Source organism: Orcinus orca, chromosome 2, assembly GCF_937001465.1.
Source record: "Orcinus orca chromosome 2, mOrcOrc1.1, whole genome shotgun sequence".
Classification (NCBI taxonomy): Eukaryota; Metazoa; Chordata; class Mammalia; order Artiodactyla; family Delphinidae; genus Orcinus; species Orcinus orca.
Window position 1 is genome coordinate 92972603 of NC_064560.1, and position 16076 is coordinate 92988678.

General features: G+C 49.0%; 1 protein-coding gene across 18 annotated transcripts in view; it reads left to right on the top strand.

Moving 5' to 3' along the window:
• MEGF11 (multiple EGF like domains 11) overlaps positions 1-16076 on the top strand; it is a 425478-nt gene that overhangs the window by 401090 nt on the left and 8312 nt on the right. For 5 of the 18 annotated variants that reach the window (XM_049705891.1, XM_049705895.1, XM_049705892.1 and 2 more), the window contains 6 exons: positions 748-984; positions 2518-2636; positions 4932-4998; positions 5629-5730; positions 8232-8288; positions 15431-15637. In XM_049705891.1, coding sequence (XP_049561848.1) covers positions 748-984; positions 2518-2636; positions 4932-4998; positions 5629-5730; positions 8232-8288; positions 15431-15637 — 789 coding nt within the window. Of the gene's footprint in view, positions 1-747; positions 985-2517; positions 2637-4931; positions 4999-5628; positions 5731-8231; positions 15639-16076 lie in introns of those variants that run through there. The other 13 variants (XM_004276215.4, XM_049705897.1, XM_049705899.1 and 10 more) reach the window with 11 other exon arrangements.

The following is a 16076-nucleotide window of genomic DNA, read 5'->3' on the forward strand; positions in this document are numbered from 1 at the left end:
TGCTGTTGGCTGTAGGAGATAGGGATGAGAATGGGCACCCAAGCGTCCACAGTACAGAAAAGGGGCCAAAAGACATTTCCACTGCATTCTGATGGGGGATGAGGGACAGCCCACACATATATCAGCAAGAGGGGTTTTAGGAGCAGCAATCCTGGGCACACTGGTACAGCACTCACAGCTTTCGTTGTCAGTCTCTCATTAGTGCTCACAGTGGGATTGCTGTCCCCATGTTACAAATGAGCAAACTGAGGATTCTGAGTCACACAGTTGGTAGACAGGGAGGGGGCTGAGTCCAGTTTTTCCTGACTCCTGAGAAACCCACTCTACCACTTACTGGTTGTGTGATCTTGGGCAAATTACCTAACCTTTTGGTGACTCGGTTTCTTCATCTGTGAAAGGGAAATAATTAGTCTTTATTTCTTATAGGACTTATAAACAGCTTTTTATAGGGCTGCTGGGAAGATCAAATGAGTTAATATCTGTAACTCATTTTCAGAACAGAGTAAAACACTCAGTAAACATCCATTATTTTGGTTTCCACCTATGATCACATTTGCTCCCTGTCATGACCCTGGGAGGCTACCCTTTGTAGACAGTTGAAGACAGACACATGAGGTTGAAGGGATTGAAGAATAGGGCCAAGACCAGCACCCGGGTCTCCTAACCTTAGGAGTCTAGGCCCCAGGCTGAGGAGATCTGAAGAGCAAGCAGGCCTGCCCCAGGCTCAGCCCCTCCCTCTGTCCGCAGCTGCCCTCATGATGGAGGAGCTAAATCCCTACACCAAGATCAGCCCAGCACTGGGTGCAGAGCGGCACTCGGTGGGTGCTGTCACAGGCATCGTCCTCCTGTTGTTCCTCATTGTGGTGCTGCTGGGCCTGTTCGCCTGGCACCGGCGGCGGCAGAAAGAGAAGGGCCGAGACCTGGCTCCCCGCGTCTCCTACACACCTGCCATGAGGATGACCAGCACTGACTACTCCCTCTCAGGTAAGGGCTATGCCCCCAGCAGCTCCCTCCCGCGCCCCGCCCCCGCATACACACACACAGGACCCAAGAGGAGCCACACAGTATTCTTGGGGACACCGGGGTTTACCGCTGAAGGTGGGTGGTCGTGCCTGCAGAGTTGTCTTCTGGGGCTGGATGCTCAGGCTCCCCTGCAGAGATAATGGAGGCGAGGAGCTGGAGCTCACTTGGGAAAGGTAGATGGGGCTCCCAGGGGGTGTCATTTCCAGGATGCCCACTCTGAACAGCTACAGTTAGGAGCCTTCTTCCATTTCCCCAGAGCTTCCCCTCCTCCTCACCGGGCTTTAGTCACAAGAGCACCCACACTAAGCAGTAAATTTCCTAAATGCTCCAGGGGAACCTCTCCCCAGCCTGTGCCACCTCAGGAAACCAGCTGTGGGGCCCAATGTCCAAGCCCTGTCCCATTTTTGTTTCCTTGGTGAAGGCCTCAGAGCACCCCTCCCTCCCAGTTCCCAGAGTTAGGAGGGCCCTATTTATACAGTGGAAGGGGACGGGGCCTGACGTGGGGAAGTCTGAAAGTCTGGGCAATGTCCCTCGAATCAGGCCTGCTGGAACCCAGTCTGTTCACAAATGGGGTAACAACTCCAGCAGGCATTTATCTGGGAGTCTGGACTGCTGCCTTAGAAATAAGAACAGCTTTTTGCTTCCTATTTCATTAAACAGAAGAGGTCAAAATGCTCTAAAATTGCCCACAGCCCTGAGCCACAGGAGGGTAGGCCTGTCAGGGTATGCACAAGGATAACAGCTCTCTCCAGCTGGCTCCATAGCTCATGGCTGACCTGCAGCCTCCTGGACCTTGGACTTACTTAGAAAACCAAGATCATGTCGACCTGCTGACACGTCATTCCTGCTAATTCCATTGCCTACTATTTGCCCAGCTCCGTGCTGGGCGTTGCAGGAGAGCCAGGAGCGGCCCAGGTGCAGACCCTACCTTGAGGAAGTTCCTGGCCTACATGCTGCCCTGGGTTTCAGCCAAAGTAGATATCCCCTGATGAAATCCCAAAGCTCATAGGGAGGATTTGGGGATTTTCTTCTATGACTATAGTAAGCAAGGTTGGCTAGGTTTTCCCATGCCATTCCACTGCAATCTGCAGGAGGGCAAGGCTAAGGTCAGGAGAAGTGGGGTTCTCTTTACAGCCTCACTACTGGGATCTGACCCTGGGGGAGGCAGGGGAGGGTCAGCATAGCCCTACATAGTGACTCAGGGATATCTGAGACTGTCAAATTAACGCTTCTCACGCTGGTGCCACCCTCCACACTGGCAAGCCTAACCTGCAACCTGCAAGCTGCAAGGAGGGCCACCGCAAGGAAAGGGGCAAATCAGGCTCTACACATTTCTAGGGGAGTAGTAGATGCCAGGAAGCTTGGGGGCTGGGAGACTTGACTGTCTCTCTTTGCAGAGCACTTTCAAGGCAGCCCAGCCCAAGCATTAGTTTAGGGGTGTCTCATGCCAGGGCCAGGGATGTGATGGCATGTGGCACCTTGTTCTCTTCCCAGATTTGTCTCAAAGTAGCAGCCATGCCCAGTGCTTTTCCAATTCCAGCTACCACGCACTGGCGTGCGGGGGGCCTAACACCAACCAGGCCAGCACTCTGGACAGGAACAGCCCCACCAAGGTACCGGGCCCCTAACTCCCCAGCCCCCATCCACTGTCTACGCACTGAGCCCTCACCTCTGCCTGGGAAGAAACTGCACCACCACCACCCCGCCCAGGGTCTGTGTGGAACCAACTGCCAATACAATACACATTGCCCTGTGATCCCATGTAAACACTCTGTGAAGCACGTAAGAGGAGGCCACCAGGTTATATGGAGCCAACAAGTGCCATGTAACCAGGACACATCACATGTAACCAACTCACAGCATCACTCGATATAACATACACCCCCATACCCTGTGTGTAACCGGTGGGTACCAAGTCATGTGATCAAGTAATCATGTGTAGCCTTGTCACACATAACCATGTAACCACTTTTGCCTCATGTTAACACATATAATCAAAACACTACAGAATTAATCACCACAGTATGTTACCAGCACCATGTGTGCAGCCAGCACATTATAGAGTAACTGCTATTACTTAGGTACCACCTTACATACTACATGTTATCAGTACACACCCACAACCATTTGTTGCTATCAGAACCGTCACAAGGGACATGGAACCCGAACATCAGTCACAGCCAAGTGTTCCCATTAACAGTGAGTCCTGCAGGCCTTCAAGGTCAGGTGAGTACCACCCTGGACAGGGCCTTTCCTCACAGCTCCCAGCCTAACCCTGGCTGATGGCAAGACGTCCTCGTACAATCACAGGCCCTTGGGCAAGGATGTCTCAGCACACATGTGTAGTGAGCACCCCCTGGTGTGCCAGGATCCATAGTGGGCAGATGAGAGGTTCAGAAATGAGGGACAGCCCCAAGGACCACAAGGTCAACGGGCTCATGCTGCATACCTGCGTGCACACACACACACGCTATGGCAGGACCATGGGGGGCTGGGTGGCAAAACCCCATCCTGGGCCAGGAACATGGCCAGGAGCAGTTTTCATCCTCCAGGTCTGTGCCTTATAGAGCTCTAGGGATCCTTTCTCCCCATCTGCCCCACAGAAAATGTCCACCAGTCCACGGACCATGGCTGCTGCCACAGCCCTGGTAGCAATGCACCCGGAGCCCCCTAGCAACAATGACACAGACCCCATATAGCCCCAGGAGCCACCCCTGTCAAGCCAGCACCCAAAGGCCCTCTTCAGGGGCTCTCAGCCTCAGTTTTCCAATAGAATGGCAGTGCTGCAAGCAGGGGTACCTCGAGGTCTGTATGCAAAGCCTGTGGCCGTCAGCCCCACACCCAGCTTCACAGCTTTAGGCTGATCTGAGGAGCCAAGGGAAGGGAATCCAGGAGCTTCCCAGCAGGAGGTCCTTGATTAACTAGAGCCACATTATCAAGGCTACAGCAGGTTAGAGGCAAAGGACGCCAGGGGTGAGAGACAAAGTCCCTTGTGGCCATGTCATTCTCGGTCTCACGCTGACAGGGAAGCACCAGCCACCCTCTGTCACTCAGTAAGGGGGTGAAGTTACTACAGAGTAGCCCACTTGGTGACCCTCTGGCTCATTTCACCCCAGGGGCCCAAAGTAGTTCTGTGTGGTCAGGGACCCCTCAGCCTGGCAAATTTTTAGCAAGGGCAGGCAGCTGTGATGACATGGAAAGGACATGGGTCTGGGAGCTGAGACCTGAGTTGTAGACCCAGCTCTGTCACTGCCTGTGTGTGTGACCATGAGCGGGGCCCACAAGCAGGACTCAGGTCCCCAGCTGTGAAATGAGAACAACCATCCTTGCCTCATATGAAGGGCAGCTGTGAGATCGCAGGAAGAGGAAGGGTTGCGCCATAAGGCCAACCTACCCCGAAGCTTTCTTGGTCACATGAAAGGAAGATTCTCACACTCAGCCCAGGTCAGGTGGCAGAGGTGACAGTGATGTTGCAGGCAGCCTCGGCACCCGGCTCTGTGCTGGAGATGGCCTCGTGTTGCAGCCGAGACGCTGCCAACACCCCTTTCTCCTGCAGCTCAGCCCCATCCAGCTGACCTGCTTTCCCTGTCAGGGCCAGCTTGGCTCAGGCCAGTTCTTGGCTCTCAAGAGGCCCTGCCCTTTGCTCCCCTGTGTCCCAGGGGCCCAAGAGCCTTACAGCTTCAGCCAGACCGCTTAGATGGGGGTATATGTTCTGTTCCCACTGGCCTCAGCCACACCACGGTGGCCTATCATAGAACACCTAACTCTCCCTTTCCCTCAACGACCTAGCACCTAGGTGGGTCAGGGTCATCACAGGGGTGGGTGCACGAGGGTGGGCAAAAGCAAAGGCTGGGCAGGGGCATCTCAAGGGCACTAGATAGTAACTCGCTCTCCTACTTTCCAAACAGCTCAGTAACAAGTCCCTTGACAGAGACATGGCAGGCTGGACCCCCTACAGCTATGTGAACGTGTTAGGTCAGTAGTGGTTTGAGTCTGGTCCCCTGCCATCACATCCCACCCTCTTCTCCTTCTCCCATATTGACAGGGGCCCATCCCAGCTCCCTGGGAGAGTTAGTAGATAAATCTCAAGCATGGTTTCCCCCAGGGTGAAGGGGTGTGGGGAGGAAACCCAAGCCCCTATTTCAGCTCTTATAAGCAAATGAAGTCCAAGAGCCCTTTCATTCCTATGTTAGGGGATAGGGAGAGAGTGGCTATGACCCAGGGACCACAAGGGAGAAAGCTAGGGCCCAGATGTGGGGATTCAGGTTGGAAGCAAAAGATGCACTCACCATCTGGGAAAGGGACCCCTGCCTGAGCCAGGCCCCACCAAGGTGCCCCTTTCAAGGGCTTATTCCCTCTGCCCCACTGCCCTGGCAGACACCAATTCCTATGGGGGTGCGGGTGAGGGGTGGGGAGTGAGGGGTAGCAAGGCCAGTGGCCTCAGCTCTAGCAAATCCCTCTGGCCCTGCTGGCTCTAGCGCCTTTGGATGCTACACATGGAAGCCCTAATTCCTTCCAACCTGCCCCACCCTGACCCTCATCCCCCAACCCCTGCCATACCAGGGCCCTGGGAATAATGGCTCCTCCCTGTCATCCTCTCACTAGACTCCCATTTCCAGATCAGTGCCCTGGAGGCCAGGTACCCGCCCGAGGACTTCTACATTGAACTTAGACACCTCAGCCGCCCCGCTGAGCTACACTCACCAGGTTAGACTCCCAGCCCTACCCTCTATCCCCTGGACCCCTGAGGTTGTCATACCAGACCAGACCCAGCACCTACCCTAACCCCCACTCCTATCCTTTAACTTACCCCCATGGTCCCAGAACTCTCCCTGCTGAGCCCCTTCCCTCCGACATAATTAATCTACAAGCCCGATTCCCTATCTGAAGAAGGAAGCCTGTCTGGATCCCCCCAGTCACCCCTTCTCCTCCTATCATGGTCAGTGGATATGGACAAACTGCAAGTAGTATTAGGTGAAGGGAACACAACATAACCGCACTCCCTGCAGACCACAGAATACAACCCAAAACCACTGAGAAGTGACTTGGAGATGGTGACATCTTTGGGATTCTTTGGGCCCGTGGATGTGAATGACGGAGAGTTGGTTCTCTGGCCAAAAAGCCCAATGTCCCTGAGAGAGAGACCCCAGACTGGCTCTCCCAGATCATAGGGTAGGGTGGTCCAGTAGGGATCTAGAGAGGTTGAGGCAGGATGTGTCAACCAACATCCTCTGTGCTCATATATTAGGCTCAAACCTGGTAGCTTGGGAAAGATGCAAAAAAGAGACTTGGAAAATCAGTCCTGCTATGGGAGGATGTGAGGTAGGAGTTACAGAAGTAGGTGCAATGAATAAACAGAGAATTTGGCCTCCCTACAAAGTAGTCCTGCCCTAGATGGCACACTGGACAACCTGGGCCTGAATTCAGGCTCTAGCTGGTTTCTAGAGCTCAAGTGAAATGCAGCTCTACCAACCCCTGCAGGTCTCTGAGGCCAGTAGCAGTAAGAAGAGCAAAGGTTCTAAATCCATCTACCTGTTAAGTAGGCATGGGCTTCACATACCCTGGGCTTCTACCCAGGAGGCTGTGCTCCTGGCTGTGAGCCCCCTAAGCAGTGCTCAGGACATTCAATAACCCCACCAAATACAACCCCCCGACACACACACTACCACCACCCTGCACCTCTTTCCATTTGGGAGCATCCTCTGGGCTCAGCCCAGATTTCTCCCTTCAACCACTGTAGCCAGAGCCACCACACGCTGTCATTTTTTCGCTTACACTGAGGCAGGCTGGTGGCCAATGGGAGAGAATACTTGAGAACATCTGAGCTCTAGGCAGAACTCAACTTCTCACTTGTCAGTGTGATCTCAGACAAGTCACTGCCCTTCTTTGAGCCTGTTTCCTGTTCTCTAAAAAGGGAAAAAGTTAACAGCCTAGCCTCCCTCCCTCAGGGAGGGCAAAAGAAGCCCTGGTCTAGAATAAAGTGCTGAACTGACACCAGTGATACAGACTGTTACAGTCATGCTTCTGAAGGGCACAGGTACCTACAGGCCCTCTGGAGAATAGCAAACTTGAGAAAAACTTGGATCTGATTCTGCTCTATCACTGAGCAATGTGTGGAAGGAAGGGAGATAGGAGTAGGCTCCTGCAATTTCAACTAGGGACCTCTATATGGAAGAGGTATGGGGATGTATCTAAAGAGCCATGGGTTGGTCTTCAGTGTCAACAACTGGGGAGAGTCAAGTGCAGTCAAACTGTATTTTAGTAAGCACTTGCTGCATGCCTTGCCTGATATGGCATTCTCAGTTAAAAGCTGAAAATAATGGCTTCGTGAGCCCAAGTCATCACTGTCCCAAATTTAAAGTATCACATAATTTCTTTTCTGGGATCACCAGTAGCAAAGAACCAGAGCTTGGTCGCTGAAGCTTTGTGTCCTTCCTGCCTCTGGCTGGGGCTCAGAACCATGCATTGTGGGAGCCTAGGATAAACTGTGACAGCCAAAAGGGAAAAAAGAAATCCTTGGGACTGAAAAACACTGGTAGTATTGTTCAAATACAACTCTCAATTATGTGCAAATGGTCCACCCAAAAAAAGTGGGGCAGGGGGAGGGGGACTAAGCCAGCTGACTATGTAAGGGAATGACTATACATCCTGTAGAGATGACCAATGAAGAACCTCAGCTACCTGTTCACCTCCCTCTGGCTCCCCTCAGTCGAGCTTTGGATCCAGAAGGGGAGAGGGAAGACCAGAGCTACAAGGTGAGAAACAGTCTTCACCCCCTCTCCGAAGTCCAACAGAACTGGGACTGGGAATGTCATACACCCTTCCCCCAAGCTAAGAACTGGTTCTGATCCATTCCTTATCCTATACTTTTGGAGACTGAAACTTCACCTACAGTGACTGTAGGTGGCATCAGAACTGCCTTTGATCACCTCCTGGAAGACATTCCCCTCAGAGTGAAGGTTAAAGAGCAGTAGTGCTAAATATGCCAGGGGGTGCTGTAGCTCATCATTTATGCTTTAGGAGCTTTTAAAGAATTCCTGTATGGTCAAGATGATTTAGAGTAGATTAAACCCAGAATAATTTTCTAGCACTAAAGAACTATTTATTTTCTGGGTAGAAAAGAAAACAAACAAACAAAAGAACTCATGCAGTCTAGGTAAACCTCATTCACCCCTATAATTTTCTTTCCTTTTACTGTTTTTATGCAGGTGCTTGTGGAATGGATAGACGTCAGAACACATACATTATGGACAAAGGCTTCAAAGGTACAGTATCTAATCCTGACGTCCCATTAGAAAGGGCTTAGCAAGAAAAAGAGTGCAGATCTGAAATGGCCAGTTCTACCAGGTACAAACTGCGCATCTCTTCCCCCACCCCCCCAAAAAATGTTAAAGACCACAGGACCTGGGGCTGCTGGGTAGCTCTGCCCAGGAGGAGCAATCATAATAATAATGATTTCATCTTTTGATTTCAGTTGCACCTGCTTAGGAAACGCTTATGGGTTTTTTATAGATGCCAACTAAATGTCTTCGGAAATGTAGAACGTCATTATCCAACCAATTAGTACAAGTTAAATTGATTACAAAATCTGAAATAAAGTCAATCTACCTGCCCCAGAGGCCTCCTGTCATTGCGCTGGTAAGGAATGCCACCCTGCACCTTCTGGCTTTCTGGGGCACAAGGAATGAAAATAATACCTAGTGTTAATATTGTACGGCACTCCACCCTCACGAGATCTCTGCCCCAGAGAAGAGAGAAGCCAGGACTAATCCCTAACACATAGGAACTGCAAGTTGGATCATCCTTCTAGGAAGTATACAGGTGAAGCCAAATATGAAAGGTCAGGTCCTGCCCCAGGCTTAGGGCCTAGGTTTAAATAACAGAAATGTGTGAAACAGGTGGCTTTGAAATTGTCACTTATTAACTATGACCAACCACCGTAAGGCACAGTTTTCTCAAATTGCAAGGTTGGGATAAGTATGCCTGTCCTATGATCTAACAAGGTTATCCTGAGTATCTAATAAAAAAACACAGATCAGAAGTGTTTCTGCATATTGTAACGGGTTATACTAATGTAGTAGAGTTGTCCTTTTGTCTCTGAGGACTATTTAAGAGTCTCAGCCAAACTGAAAGAGATATGACTTACAGCAACGATCCCAGTGGATATCCTAAACCTAGTTGTGTACCAGAATCACCTGGAAAGCTTGTTAAAAATACATATGTTCACCCCCCAACTCCCCAAGATTCTGATGCCATAGATCTAGAGTGGGACCTTTTGTGACAAATGCCTCAGGGCATCCTTATGTAGCGTATCACCTAACACTTACAAACCCCTAAGTCTAGACTGACTCAGATTTCCCAGATTACCCTTCTGGTCTTTCAAACTTAGCCTTAGGTACACCTGAGACACCACTTTCCTAACCAAGGAGAGCTAGTCGTCTTCAACCTTTGGTGGGGTGGTTATTAGAAGTGGGGTGAGAAAAAAAAAGTGGGGTGAGCTAGGGGTGGATGGTGGTGAGAATTGTGTTCTGAACAACAGAGCAGGAAGGACAAGTCTCCACCAGCACGTGTTAGGATGTGTACAGCCCAAGAGAACGATCTGAGGACAGAAGGTCACCACCCATAGGTCACTATGCCCTTGGGATCATCATTCTGGCAATTTTTTGTTAGTTTTGACTTAAACCACCCAAATGAAAGGAAGCGCCATTACAGTAGATGAAGCTAAACAATAGAAAACAAAACTATACTGTCTTGTATCACTGTGACCTGGGACCTCAGTTTCTTTCTCAAGGAGGAATGGGGACTGGACAGAAACATCTCTAAGGACCTTTACAGCTCTGAGAATATGCATGACTCAAGCATGAATGAATTCAGACAGGCCCAGACACCTCAATAAATGAGCACACAACTTCCCTATGCACTTCATTGTCCTACGCATTGTGATTATAGTAGTTACTCGCAGCCATAAATGTAAAACAAAGTTAAGGACTCAGCCATGGCGTCATTCATTCCTGTTTTGTGGGATCATATATCTGAGTGTCTGAGTGCAGGGGAGACTTGGAAGCTAGCAGCCAGGTTTCATTTCACCACTCTGGCTATAATTATCCTTTAAACTGGAGAGAAAAGATGGCTATGTAGGCAAATGTACCAACAGGTGTTTGTTAGGGACCAACACACCAGAACAAGAGGAAAATGGAACATCACAGTTAAGAGCTTTACAGAAATACTTACCAAAGACATGGAAATAAACCCCACTAACTGGCTGAACTCCCCAGATAAACATATAATAAACTAGTTTGTACCAGGAATGGAATTATTTCCTAAAACTACTGGCCCAAACCAAATTATAACCACTAAGAGTTAAGATAAAGAGTCTTAGGGCTTCCCTGGTGGCGCAGTGATTGAGAGTCCGCCTGCCGATACAGGGGACACGGGTTCGTGCCCCGGTCTGGGAAGATCCCACATGCCGCGGAGGGGCTGGGCCCGTGAGCCATGGCCGCTGAGCCTGCGCATCCGGAGCCTGTGCTCCGCAATGGGCAGTTAGAGGCCCGTGTACCGCAAAAAAAACCCCAAAAAACAAAACAAAACAAAAGAGTCTTAGTGTTCTCTGAACTCAGTGGGAAAGAGCCCTGGCCTGGGAGTTAAAAGATATGGGTTCTAAGGGGAATTCCCTGGTGGTCCAGTGGTTAGGACTTGGCGCTTTTACTGCTGGGGCCCGGGTTCAATCCCTGGTCGGAGAACTAAGATCCTGCAAGCTGCACGGTGCAGCCAAACAAAAATTTAAAAAAAAAACAAAAAAACAAAAAAAACAAACGGGCTTCCCTGGTGGCGCAGTGGCTGAGAGTCCGCCTGCCGATGCAGGGGACACGGGTTCGTGCCCCGGTCCGGGAGGATCCCACATGCCGCGGAGCGGCTGGGCCCGTGAGCCATGGCCACTAAGCCTGCGCGTCCGGAGCCTGTGCTCCGCAACGGGAGAGGCCACAACAGAGAGAGGCCCGCGTACCGCCAAAAAAAAAAAAAAAATTGGGTTCTAGTCCTGGTTCTTGCTGTGTGGCACTGATTAGATCACAGTGTTGTTTTCTGAGTCTTGGTTTCTTCCCCTATTAGAAGGACAGGGTTGGGGATCCCCTGGTGGCGCAGTAATTAAGAATCCGCCTGCCAACGCCAGGGGCATGGGTTCGATCCCTGGTCTGGGAAGATCCCACATGCCTCAGAGCAACTAAGCCTGTGTGCCACAACTACTGAGCCTGCGCTCTAGAGCCTGTGCTCCGCAACAAGAGAAGCCATCGCAATGAGAAGCCCGCGCACCGCAACAAAGAGTAGCCTCCACTCACCACAACTAGAGAAAAGCCCGCGCGCAGCAAAGACCCCACACAGCCATAAATAAGTAAATTTATAAAAAAAAAAAGACAGGGTTGTGCAAGCACTATCTCTAAAGCCCTTTCCAGCTCTAAGCATCTAATCCAGTCAATGCTCCCTTTCCCCTGTTACTTACTAAACACCTCCACTCACTGTCATCTGGAGGTTGCGCGAGATCACTCATACCGCTGTGCTAACCCCATTTTACCTCTAAACACCTTTCCATCTCTCCTTCCCCTGCTCCCCTCTCAGCAAAATTATTCTGCAACAAACTGCCTCATGTCAACACTTATCTGTCAGGCATTTCAAAGTGCTATAGAAGAATCCTCCCCACTACTCTCCATCACCTTAATGATCCTGAAATCCTGGATCCCACTGTTGCTGCCCCTTTCCCCACCTGTATGCTCCTTGCTAATCCAACCTCCAAGTCTCTCCTTGCAATAACCTTGGCTTCCCAGGTAGTCAGGAGCCCACCAACATCCTGAAAACTTTTTTCAGCCAGTGTGGGAGAAAAGGCATTGTGGCCTTCTAATAGTAGTAGTAGGCTGAGAAGACAAGAGATGGACGTTCAGTGCCTAGGTTTTCCCCAACAGTGAAATATTGGCCTTAAGTAGATGATAGTGTGAACCTGAAGGCTGGGATAAGTTCAAATCCTACTCACAAGATGGCCTTGGAAAATCATTTCCCCTCTCTCGATTTGTTACTTCCTTTATAAAATGAAGATGTTTCAATTAGTTCATTTCAGAGGCCCCTTCTGCCTCTGATAGTTATGTGGCTGTATGTGATTTGCAGAAGGTAGGAACTATATGAGAACAAATGCCAGGACATTATAGGGCTAAACCTTCAGCCTTGATGCTAATTACAGGCCTTAAAGGAGCGACTCCCCAGAGCTTGGAGAGCCTTGGTTGATGTCTCCCCTTTCTTTGCAACATGCCCAAAGTGCAAAGACTGGTATAGAGGTGGGGCTATAAAAAGATGAGGAAGTGTCCTAGAGCAGCTGGTTATTCTTCCCCTTACCATGCCCTCCCTCAGAGCAGGCAGGTGGATGACTCAGCTGGAGAAAAGAGTAGGTTCCTGAAGTATAGTTTTCCAGCTGGCCCTGCCCTTCCCCTCCCTCCTCAGAAACAGAATCCAGTTTATTCCATAATTCAACACCCTCCTACCACCACCTCCAAACACACACACGCACACACACACTCTTCTCCATCCCCTTTGGCTTTACCTCTGGCCCCTTTATGGATGATACATCTTCTCCCTGAGACTCACCCCATTCCCACAAACCCCAATTTCTCTTTTATCTATTTAGATGCATCCCCTGCTACAGAGCAAACAATTTATTTCCCCAAACTTGAAAGCAGCCGACTTTTCTGGTGGAAATAAGAGGGCCACTACTGGTTGGCTGAGGCTCTGTTAGGCATTGAGCTAGAGCTTCAAGCCTCTCCCACTGCCCTGATAATCAGTCATGGGACGTCCACAAAAAGAGCTTGGCCTTTCTCAGCTGAACTTGGCCCCACAGATAAAAGGCTTTCCTTGTTCAGGGCAAGGTGAAGCTGTTGCAGATAGTTTGCATTTAGGATATAGGACAGGCGTACAGGGTAACAAAATATGAGGGGAAAACACCTTGATTGGGTATCAGAGCAGGGAGGGGTTGTCCTAACTTAACTACTTACTAACATTAGGCAAACTTTATGAGCTTTAGTTTCCTCATTTCTAAAGTAGTAATACTAGTCCTTCCTGCCTGGCCCCCTGCACAGATGTAACAAGTGTCAGTGATCTAACTGGAGTCAGTGAAGACCAGCTACATGTGCTATAAAGCGAGCTAACACTAGTCCTCAAATTTTAGAAAATATGCAACTGAGTCAGCTGCCAATCAAAGTAAAACTGATGTGCCTGCGTGGGGAGGAGGGGAGAGGTGTTGGGGATAGCCCTTCTTTAAGCAGTACTAGTAGTCCTCAGCTTCCACAGGAGCAGCTGAGTCATACTGCCTTACTACTTGGCTGGTAAATTCAGAGAACCCAAAATGGGACCAAGGGGCCAGCTGAGGTTCCTAGACTTAACCCCACTCCCTTGTACTAAGAAACAAAGTATTCACTAGAGGCAATTCCATGTGACTCGGGCAGGTCACGGCCTAGCACCCAGAGCCGCCTTTCCCCTATGAGAGCCTCACCAGTAGCTGGGCCAATCCAGCCTCCCTTTAGTCTCTGCTGGGACTGCTCGCTGTCTAGCAAGAATGTTTTCTCCTCCTCTCTAGGGTTCTAGGGTAGAGAGAGGCCACAATCCAAGACAGGACCCAAGACCCACATCTCTCTCTGCCTGGGGGCTAAGCTGTGATACAAAGTGCTCTGAGCCTGGTTCTGGAGCTTGCTCTAATACTGATGAGCAGGGTAACCCTGGGGAAGTCACTATACAAATCTCAGTTTCCTCATAAGCAATAAAGGGGGAGGGGAAATAATAATTACTTCTCTGCCTACACTTTTAGGAACTAATGGGTGAATGTAGTTTTGTACAAGATTGAGGAAATGTTACCTGCTAAAACAAACATAAATAACCCTATACTAACAAAAAAGTAAATCCCCTCCCAACCAGTTACCTGCTGTGGGAGAAAAGACTCCTGTGGTGGCACACATCTCAACTACTTCAGTCACGTGGAGCGCTCTGCTCTCACCGGACCAAGGTACATCCAGTAACCCCTTGAATTACACTACCACTTTCACTTTTTTACATTTTCATTAATTTCACAAGTTGGAGGCAGAAAGCATAGAAAAATAGCAGCCCCAAATGTAAATTGTGGTGGTTCTAGTGAAAGATCATCTGAGAATTTTACCATCTGCTAGCACTTATAGAAATTTAGAGCTGAGAAATAGAGAAATTTCACCATCTGCTACCACTTATAGAAATGTAGACTTCTTAGATCACTCTTGACTACGAAGCCCCTGCAACTCAGTGCTTATTTCTAGATTCCCCTGGCTGGCAGAGCCTCACAGAAGGATGAGGGCCAGAGTTGCCAAATTAGAGAGTCTCCTGCTTTTTCTAGGCAAGTTCTGCCTCATTTGAAACAATCCACAGGAGGCAGTAATCTTCCCCCAAAAGGGAAAATGGCACAGAGGTTGAAAGAAGGGCTCCCGTTTCACTGTGACTCCCAGTCACAAAGAGAACCTTCTTCCTCCAGTGAGCTACAGTTACCTTGCTTCATATTTGGAAACCAGTTTGCATCTTTTGTACCCTAATACACCCTGAAGTCTTGGGGATGATGCACCTGAGAGACTACAGGAGAAGCAGCATGAGTTCTCCTAGTATCAGAGAAAGATACTGCTAAAATAGATTTCAGTTAGCATTCCTGAGAACTGGAGTAACTGACCCCAGAAGATATACTGCAGGCTTACTAGAAAACAGGAACTTTCCAAAGCCTAGCTTGAGACCCAGGTGCTTTTTAAACCTCTATTACACTTCAGTCTGCCCCACCTCTGATCACGAGCTTCTCGAGAGCAGGGATACTACCTGTTTACTGCCTAAAGGTTGCCAAATTGCTGGCACTTGTGCCAAATCACACACCTACGTCTTCTGAACCTAAGCTTAGTCATCAAAAAGAATTCAGAAAAATGATATCACAGAAAATACACAGGCCAAGGAGTCCCAAGGCATGGATTCAAGTACTGGCACTGCCATTCACGAGCCATATGACCTTAGACAAGTCACTTCATCTCCCTGGGCCATCATCTCATAAAATACAGTCAACTATCCTTGCAAGATTTTGTAAAAATTAAACAACAGATGTGAAAGCATATTATGAATATCTTGAATTAATCCCTTTCTGGTGCTATACCTGACTACTAAAGCAAAAATGTTCTTATCCCTCCAAAAACATAATTCCTTAGAACTCTGCTTACCTAGAAAAGCACTCCTCAACATATTTAGTAAGTGAATCTTGGATTATCAAAGGTGTTTACAACTTCGCAATCCTGAAAGCACATAAACTGTACTCTGCTTTTGGTATTTAAATTAAGTCATATGTCCTTGCTTGTCCTAAGAAATCTCTCTTGCCTTACAGATTACATGAAAGAATCCGTATGCAGTTCTAGCACTTGTTCCTTGAATAGCAGTGAAAACCCTTATGCCACAATTAAGGACCTACCCATCCTCACCTGCACGCTTCCAGAAAGCAGCTATGTAGAAATGAAGTCGCCTGTGCACACGGGGTCTCCATACACAGATGTGCCATCCTTGTCGACATCTAATAAAAATATATATGAAGTTGGTAGGTGTCTCAAATAAGTAACTTAGTGAAATCAGGGCATTAGTACAGCATCTGAAGTGAGAACAGCCCTCTCCAGTCCCCGTCTTGAAAATACACCCTTCTTTTGTTGCTTTTTAAGGAATCCAAGGTGAACTGTCTTTCCCAGGACTGCCCTCCTCTCTCATACAAGAAATCAAATTCTTGTGCCAACTCTGCTTTTAAAAAACACTAAGGCTACGTGTGAAGCAGATATATTGGGGATGGGGAGTCAATACACACAAACACATACACTTCAACTGATTGTTGACACAAATTCCTGTTTAAAAAAGAAAACAATCAGAACAGACATTTGCAAGTTTCGAAATCACCTTATTCTACTTTTTCCCAGTTTAACCCATGTCCCTGGGCTCACTGATACAACCCCTGACCCCTACTCTAAGTCCCTCTGTTTTGACCAGAG